This window comes from Pimephales promelas, chromosome 22 (assembly GCF_988280905.1).
Source record: "Pimephales promelas chromosome 22, fPimPro1.hap1.1, whole genome shotgun sequence".
NCBI lineage: Eukaryota > Metazoa > Chordata > Actinopteri > Cypriniformes > Leuciscidae > Pimephales > Pimephales promelas.
Window position 1 is genome coordinate 23,957,812 of NC_142790.1, and position 9,827 is coordinate 23,967,638.

Genomic DNA, 9,827 nt, shown 5'->3' on the forward strand with positions numbered 1-9,827 from the left:
TGTTTTTACTTCATAATTGTATTGTTTTGTTTTGAAAAGCATCTTAAACCCTGGCTGAAAGTAGGTTTACAACATATATTATTGTCAATATTAACAGAAGCAACTGAATTATGTACCCCAGCTAGTCATGTGACCTCAACATGTTGGTGTCCATGAAAAGCCGACCATAATTCAAATTCTTATTTTATTATGTGATTGGAATTTTATTATTATTTTAAACATATTTTTAAAGGTACTGTTTCCTTTGTAAAACGTTTCAAATGAAGAAAAAACTACTGAGTGTGCTTTAAAAAATAAGAATCTTTCTTCATAATGTTACTGCGTTGCTCACATTCACCGATAGGGGGCGGAATTCAGCACACAAATAACGGTACAGCATTGGCAAAATATATCAACTTTCTTTTGCAAAATATTTCACGTGCAAGTAGCTATAAAGCAGTAACATCAGCTTTTTTATAGACATGACATCGTATGTTTCCAAAAAAACATATGCGTTTAACTGTTATTATTGAGTCTATTCTATTCTTACAGTAAACATACAACTTCTTGTCTTCGTGCATCTCTTAACGTTACCTGTGACATCTGTGGTCTCAGGTTGATCTCCCTCAGATTGAGGGACTGGGGTCTTAGGTTGTTTAGGAGCTGGCACAGGAGGACCCCATCCCGCAGGGTCTGCGCCAGGTCGAACACCTGAGCGGACTCCCATGTCACCCGATGGTTCGGTGGCAGCACCTTACAATTGATCAGCCATAATGCACACTGTCTCCAATGCTCCATCCTGTCCAGCGATACACAGAACAAGATTAAACACCAATCCAAAACCAAAGCGCAAGTGCCGTCTCCTCATCCGATGCGCATAGCAGAATCACATGCGATATAATGAATGGATGGTGTTTCCAATGTTGGAGCACCAGTGGAGAGTGACTGATCCGTGTGCTGCTGCTCTCCTCATTCGCTCTTTCACCTCTTCTATTCGTTCTCCCCTCCCCGCGCCCTCCCTCTCGCTCTCTCTCTCACTGTGTCTTCCTGCTTTAGATGTTCCGTATATTGCGCTGCTGACTTGACACCCGGAACACCCAGAGGACGTAATATATAGTGGCCGCAAAATTACAGTAGCTACGTCAGGCTGCGAATTGTGAGGTGGATTATCAAAACAAAAAAGTAGAGGGGTTCTCAACTAAGTAAGCTATTTTTGTACAAATAAAATATATTTCAAAAGTTTTTAAAAAGCATTTCAGTGACCAAAAAAAATGGATTTTCAAGCTAGCCAAAGTTCACTAACTACGTTGCTTTCACCTGACGAAGTAACCACAGCAACGGCTGCTCGTGCGCTTTCTGTTCGCTACGCCATTATGACGCAAGTAATGTATTCACACCGAAAATTCCAAAAAGAAAAAGTGATGCACTAATTTAACGGATCAAAAAGAAAAACAAGTGTGGAACACTTAATTTTATTTATTTGTTTGTTTGTTTGTTATTATTTTTTTGATTATGAGTCACATTACAAACAATGAACATGACAATAGTCAACGTATAGTATAAAAAATAAGAAACAAATATAGATGCTGCATCAGAAAATCCGATAGCCTAGCCTATAGGCGAAAAATGTGACAAAAGAAGTATGTCTGAATTCACTGTAGGCTTCTCCTAAAAGTAGCCTAGACAAAAAGTACACAGATCACCTACTTCCAGCGAGATTTTGAAGTGTGCATATGGACACTTTACTATCCCATGAGGCCACGGGAAAGGATTTATGAATGGCAGTGAAGCAACGCAACTGAAGCTGGTATAGTTCATGTGATAAGGGCAACATGAAAAATGTAGTAGTACGTCCAGATTACATATTACACACGTTCATACTAAATAGAACATACTTTTTTAGCAACAGTGAAGTAATTACTCAAAAGATTTACCTACTCAAGAGAGTATGTAGTGTAAGTGTAGTGTGTCATTTGAGACGCAACTTATGTGTATATTGGACGGCAGGCCTATAATAAAAAAGGTCATTATTTACCATATCACTTTTGCATTTACATATCCTAAACATATTAAAACGTTAAAATATTTAGACATACAGGCCTTTTTGTTCACCTCATCTGCAGTTTTTTACATTCAGTAAAGTTTGAATGAGTGTTGGCTGAAGAGAGCGTTCTCCAGATAAGCAGTAGTGAAACAGGATGATGTATAGTCATGGATATCCTGTTTCTGTCTCTCTACTCCTGTCATGATGAACTCAAGGAGATCTATATTCAACACTACCAAGAATGTGCAATTTCACTTCAGCATTAGAAATCATGAAATGAAAATGCATGGTCACACTTTGGCACTGAAGTCAACTGTTTGAATAGAACTAAAATTAAATAAAAATTAAAAATTAAAATAGTAATATTGGCCTTTAAGCCTGCAGAAATAACATTTCCAGCAATTACTGTACGCACCCCGAAATCGAAATTGACAATTCTTGTTTTTTAGTGGAATATTTATAAATTATTTATCCGTGTATATCATTGTTCTATTTTATTCATGTGCCCTCATAATCTTTAATCAAAAAACTTCCCCTTCCTCTTGCAGCAGCATCTCATCTATTCTCTGATGATGTGTTTACTGGTGAGAGGGCGGGACAACCTGTCACTCACATGAGATCGACCAATAGAGAACCATCCAATCAATTCCAGACAATATCAAGCCCCACCCCAAATTATTCTTGTTCAAGATGACATTTCTCTTGGATATACATCACAATAGGGAAGAAAATACTATCATAAATGAAAGCTTTAGTGTAAAGTTCTGCCAGGAAGACTCAATATCATGTCACTCATTACTTTTTGGTCTTTCTGTAACGGATTATTGTCATTTGAACAGTATTGTAGGCTACTGTAATATGTACAGTATAAATGTACCAACAGTATAATACTGTAAATAGCCAAGGATTATGGGAAAATATGTGTTTACTATCGTAATTATTGTCTACTGTAAATCATAAAAAAAATCGAATTATGTAATAGGAAATCAGTTCTGATACTGTAAATAAAAATACAGTAGTTGAACTCATGAATGAACTTAAAATATGGTACTTGTACTGTAACTGAAATTACAGTAATGATACTGTAAACACTTTTACAGTAACTTACTGGCAGCTTTACTGTAAAATTTACAGCAACCTTTTTACAGTGCAATCACTGGAAGCAGATGATGACGCGAACATTCACCTCCTCCGAATGGTAACTACGGACGGGGCCTGCGCCAAAGAACTTCACCATCCAATATTTCTGATTTCATTTTCTGGTCTATTAATAAATAAATGTCATTGTGATTTCATCTCGCTTTCCAAATCTTTCTGGTAGAACATCCTCTTTATGCTGACTTTAATGTGTTTGAATTGACTTGATTAGATTAGTTATTTATTTTACATGTTCAACAGACACCAGCCAAGATGTTTCCATGTTTTAGAAGGCTGCCGTGAGAGAGACGATGGACCAGGGGGTCTTGAGCGTGCCGTGACAGTAAATTAAACCATCTGTCTGTCATAACTAAGATGTGATAGGAGACTAATAAGCTCTGGGTGGAATTCTTTATTTATTTTCCTTCTGTTTTAGGGTTGACCGGGGGGAGCTCGGCTGGTGTGACGCAGATGCTACAGCGTACCACATTTCCTGAACCCATGCTGCTTCACTCATCACCCAGGTTGGGTTGCTATCCCATTTAACACCGGTTTGGAAGGGATGGACACCTCCATCAATCACAGATCAATCCCCAGAGAGACTATCAGACTGAGTAATAGCACGAATCAGTCTTACTGTGACCGTTTCCACATGGTGGGAGGGGTTTATCTGTAAAGCAATGCTTTGCGATTGGCTGGGGAAGAGAAAGAGGAAGCTTGACAATGTGGCCCAGCGCAGGAAGGAAGTGGAGAATGCAGGATGTTTGGAGCCAATGTCTATCTCTGTTTCCCTCCACAATTTTAGGGACTTGGCACAAGGCAGATAGCCCCCTCTGAGCTGACAGATGATCAAAGCGTCACACACTTGCCAAATGCCCAGAGAGAGACTATAGCGCTCTGCCACATTGCTGCCATTCCAATAACCGCCATCCTTGCATGACCTGCATTGTGTAGGTAATTTATAGCCAGACGCGGCGTGCTAATGACACTGCATATGGTGACAATACCTGATGACTGGCATCATGATTATATTTCACAAGCAAAGATCAAGGTTGTGTTTGAAACTTAATACAAACGTCTGTAAGATTACACAGTCAATTGTTACTTACTAAAAAGGTATATTAGGGGTTCAATATAAGTTAAAGAGATAGAAAATTCTGTCATCCTTTATGTCATTCCAAACCTGTATGCATTTCTGTCTTCTGCTGAACATAAAAGAAGATAACCAAACAGTTTCCATTCACATTGACATCCGTTGTAGTTTTGTCCATACAATGGAAATCAATGGAAACCCAAAACTGTTTAGTTCCAACATTCTTCAAAATATCTTCTTTTGTCTTTCACAGAAGAAAGGTTCAGAACGACATGAGTGAGAGTGTTTAAATTAACATTTAGCTGTATAACTTATTTAATAATACACACTTTTTACCAAAATATTAATGTTTATAAAATAATAAGCATCACTTTAGGCCTTTATGAAGTCAAATAATTTCGATATAGTTAATAGTTCAATTATACGCACAATTGAACATCAGCAAATTGCTTTCTGAGAAAAAAAAAAAAGGTAATGGCCCTTTACTAATATCTAGATGAAATAATTTTAGTTTAAAAACCATTTGCAGAAGTATTGATCCATGTGCAGTGCATATAGTCCACTGCAGAAATCAATAACCAGAGACCCCCGGAGGAACAGCGCCAGACATCTGATAGGGTTTCTCGGGCATAGAGCTGTCTGTCAGCTGTGCAAGGACAGGGGCAAAGCACCGGACGATAAACAAAGATGAACATATAATAGAGACAGCTAAAGTCACAAGGGTCACAGGTCTGTAATCGTGAGCCACAAGGCAAGTAAATAAACAAAGAGCTGCCATGAACACACCGTTCAAAAGTTTAGGACTTTTTAAATTGTTTTGGAAAGAAGTCTCTTGCTCACACAGTAAAACAGTAATATTGCAATACTATTACAATTTAAAATAGATATTAAAGTGCAATTTATTCCTGTGATGACAAAGCAGAGCAGGATCCTTCAGAAATATTCTAATATTCTGCTTTGCTGCTCAATAAATACTTATAATTATAATCAATTAACATGATCGTGAAGTGGTTTGGGTGTACAGTAGTGGTACATATGAAAGCGTTATATACTGTAAATGCCTCATTCATTCATTAATTCATTGATTCAATGTTGAAAACAGCTGTGCTGCAATTTTCTTGTGGAGACGGATACATTTTTCAAGATTCTTTGAAGAATAGAAAGTTCAAAGTACCGCATCTATTTCAAATATTTTTACATACTGTTGTGATCTGTGAAAATTGAATCTTCAAAATTTTGATTGTCAGGTTTTTTAAAAAAACACACTAATTTAGAAGTGCTCCCTCTATTGATGGATTAATATCCCTTCACATTGACTGGATCTACTGTTTGACTCGGCTTACCCTTGTCTAAAATCAAACGATGTACGATGTTGAGCTATTATTGTAAACATACTCATGACTGACTTCTGTTGTTACAGTACTGTAAGTACAACATTACTATAGTTAAAGCCTTGAGTACCTAAAATGATTTACTAACCATTAAGGGCTAAAAACATCCATTATAATGTTTGTTCTGTCCTTCTAAGATATAGAAAGTAAACGGTTGATACCAATAGGAAATAACCATTCATTTCATACACTACAATCTATAAAAGACCACTGGGTCTATGTGGGGTGAACTGTTTTAGGGGGGTCAGGGGTGTGGATAATGTGACATGACAACATGTTTAACAGTAATATACAGGACAGCAAAAAGAAAAAAAGAAAGAGAAAGAGAGAGGGGTGACAGTGTGAGATACCCATAGGGAGATCCGGCAGCGAGGTATATTTTTATTATGCATTTAAATAAAGTAAGACATTTTTTAAAAATTTGCCAGTGTTCTGAAAGCATGCATCTGATGAATCAGGTTATGAGAGTCTGGTGTCGCAGATGGCCTGCACACGGGAGGACAGGCTAACATGGAGCCAAGGGAAAAAATCCTTCGAAAATTCTTTTTTAAAAAGACTGGCTTCTGTATTAAAGGTAAAAGGTGTTTCAACAAAGTATTAGTTTAAGAGATTTATTTATTTTTTCTTCTATTTTGACTTTCTATTTGTTTGTAGGCCTACAAATATAAACCACTAAACTTAGTGAGTGCTGTCGATGTGAAGAGACATCCACCCAGCATCACAAAACATCTTTCTGAAATAGTGGATAGTGGATTCGTTTTCTGGAAGTTGATAGTTCATAAAAAAATGTAGTGTTTTATAATTTAAAGAACCCTTTTTCTATCATAATTTTTTATACAATAAAACAGTCCAGAGCACTGGCATAAATGACACTCAGATGAAGTGCTTTAAGACCCCTAAGAAAATGAGTTACAACGCAGTTTGCATCCGATACCAAAAATAAGTTTTTACTGTTTATACTTTGCATTTTAGTTAATGATTTCCTGTCTGTGCAAGAAGTGCAGACACCTCAATGTTATGGCCACAGACAGTGCTCCCACCTTGTACAGCATGACTACTGAACCATTGCCAGGTTAGTGATATACATCAAATCCTGTTTAAGGTATCTGACATAATTAGGCTTACATAAATTAGGCTATAAAGGCTAAAAATGTATTATTGTCCTTCTAGATTCCATGTTCCTTGTGAAAGCTTTTAGACTTAGCTTGTAGCCTGTTATAGGTCTTCAGGGCCTCTGATGCTCCATTTCAGTAAACAGAAACTCAAAATTTGGACTGTAAGTATTTTTAATGAGTACTAAATTGCTCAAGGAAGACAAAATTTGACTGTGTAAAAAGAGATTCAATATGCCACAACATGAAGAAAAGCAAAAATGTTATATTATATTTGTATTATAAATTATATATTTGTGCGTGTGTCACGTTAGGCTGCAGGGAAGCGTACGACACAAAAGATTTGGTGAAATAAACTGAATATAATACTACAGAATTGGAGAATACTCACAACACAGCCATTAAACATTTACCAGACCGGATAAAGAACTATAAGGAAAACTTATATGAAGCAGGGTTAGTGAGTAGCACAGAAACAGGCGTGGGAACTAATTAACAGCCAGGGAACGCAGGAAAATGGGAAACGATCAAACAGAGTGAAAACGAAACTAAAACAGGACATAACTGAGGTTACAGTGTGTGTACTATAAAACATCTACACATACGTGTTAAATTGTAACGTTTTGAAACTTAATCCAAGATAAATCCGATCTCTTTCCACCTTTAATGCGATATTTAAACCAACAAAATTCAAGTAGCCTATACACTTCTAGGAGGCATAGGACCACATCACAGTTCATCTGCGGGTTTTATTCTGTATGCAGAGTTAAATAGACGTCAGTCATCGAACAGCAGCCACCTTTTACAGTTCCTCCTGAAACAAATACAACGAGCCCGTGCCGCATTCACACCAAAACTTCTGTCATTTGGAAGAAATGGAAACCCATGACATAATACTCTAAGCGGTTCGTGACTCGAATTTACATTCATTTGTTTTGGATGAGGCGTGATTGCGTGAACCCAAACCAGTAAGGCTAGTATCTTATGCTTTCAAAGCTTGCTATTGCTAGCCTCTCCGAAAATGACCTACCATTTAAAGGTTCTTTGGGGAAATCATTGTGAAAACCCCATTTTGGAACCTTATTTTTAAAAGGAAAGTGTTAATCACTAATGTGTTAAATTATGTGTAAAATATGAAATCAAACAAACAGATGTGCTGAAATGTGTTACCATGGGTTGTTTAAGAGAAAAATACCTCATAAAACCAGTGTCCAAACAAAGTGTTGTTCCTTCATACTCGTTTTCTAGGGCATCTGAACCAGGAAAAGAAGAACTTGGCCAAGACACTCCAGGAGTTGAGACCTGCTGTGTCCTCAAACACATGAGGTGGGCCGCAGTGCCAACTCCCCTCCAGTGAACGTGACGTTTCACCAAGTACATGTTCCTGGATCAACATTCCAATCAACCAATTAGATTTGAGGGACAAGTTTACAGTTTATGTTAAGTTTAGGCTTATTAGGTGTTTCTACATCAGTGTTTCTCACTTATCATTTCCTATTGGGTTAGGGTTAGGACTCAATTTTCCAGACAAGAATGTTAGCAACAAAATATGCTGATTCAGGAAAATTTCTTACTTGGCAAAAAGTCCACAGTGAGTGCCAACTCCTCAGCACCAGAAGAGCTGCCTGCCCTGTCCTGGTCCATCTGCCTCTCAGTGCAGCTCGGCTCTAGAGAGCATCCTTCACCTATGAAGAAGAGAGAATACTCTGAAGAATGACACTTGCAAAAATAGCAAAATAATTAGTGGTATTTTAATGGCCTTAACCATTTTAACTAAACTAGAAAAAGTTTGTCGAGCCAAACTTAAAGTTGGCTTGTGAAAGTTTGGACCAGAAAGCTAGGAAGTTTGAAGTTTTTTTTTTGTTTGTTTTTTGTTTTTTGAGCATCTAAAATCCACAAGGTTAAATCTTAGTAACATAGTACAGCATAGTAGGCCAAACTAAAGAAAGATACATGCGCAATGAATATGTAAGAAAATAAATAAAAACGTGAATATGATGCTCAAAAGGAGTAAGCTTAAGCTTATTAACGCCTACCCCCTTTTATACATTTATGCAGTAGATACATTACTACAATCGAGAAAACAACTGATACATATTTGTGTTGGGCTTTTCCAATGCCCATACAATCAACAAAATTAACTCACAACCATTCTGATAGTTCCAAGACAAGAAAATAAGAATCTAAGAGTTTGAAAATAAGAGTTTGAAAAGTTTTCAAAAGTTTAAAGTTTTTTTTAAAAAGAAAGATTAGTTAGAAGAAAGAAAGAAAGAGTAGTTAGAAAGAAAGAATAGTTTGAAATATTAGTAAGAAAGAAAGAAATAAATCTTAAGTTAAAAGAAAGATACAATAGATAGATAGATAGATAGATAGATAGATAGATAGATAGATAGATAGATAGATAGATAGATAGATAGATAGATAGATAGATAGATAGATAGATAGATAGATAGATAGATAGATAGATAGATAGATAGATAGATAGATAGATAGATAGATAGATAGATAGATAGATAGATAGATAGATAGATAGATAGATAGATAGATCTTATGAACAGATATGTGTCTGTAGTTTGTAGTTTCGACTGAGCTGCAAGTTTAGTGATATGAATTTAAATAACTTCACCTAAACAAGAGGATATGGAGAGATAACATCATGTTAAGTTAAAGGAACAGAAACTTATTTTGTGCAAGAGGAAGTTTCAACATTCATCTCATTTGGGCACATACTCTGTGGTGTAGTTCCCGTGGCGAAAAACACCCGTTTAATGATTTACAGTTTGATGGAAAACAAAATAGGGTCGGTTTCACAGTCTAAACTGATCACCAATTTGAATGTACTTTGTAAATGGTAGATTGTATCTTTTAGTAAGGATGAAACTAAATCTTTAAAATCTCAGAGTGGGATAAAGTATTTCTGCTCACATATCAGCAGTAATGGGGAGACACACCTAATGCTACAGACATTACATCAGAACGACCGGCTCTTGCAAAACCACAGACAGAGTCATACTGTAGTTATTCTTTAGTGAGTCTAAAATACTTACTGGTTTTCAGTAAATGATTCAGCA

General features: G+C 36.5%; 1 protein-coding gene across 2 annotated transcripts in view; it reads right to left on the minus strand.

The window, feature by feature from the left end:
- vav3a (vav guanine nucleotide exchange factor 3a) overlaps window positions 1–981 on the minus strand; it is a 69,099-nt gene extending 68,118 nt beyond the window's left edge. The window contains exon 1 of one of the 2 annotated variants that reach the window (XM_089125438.1): window positions 574–981. In XM_089125438.1, the coding sequence (XP_088981564.1) occupies window positions 574–777 (204 nt within the window). In that variant the 5' untranslated portion in view covers window positions 778–981. The remainder of the gene's footprint in view (window positions 1–573) is intronic. The other variant, XM_089125439.1, reaches the window with a different exon arrangement.
- Between the last annotated feature and the right edge of the window lie 8,846 nt (window positions 982–9,827).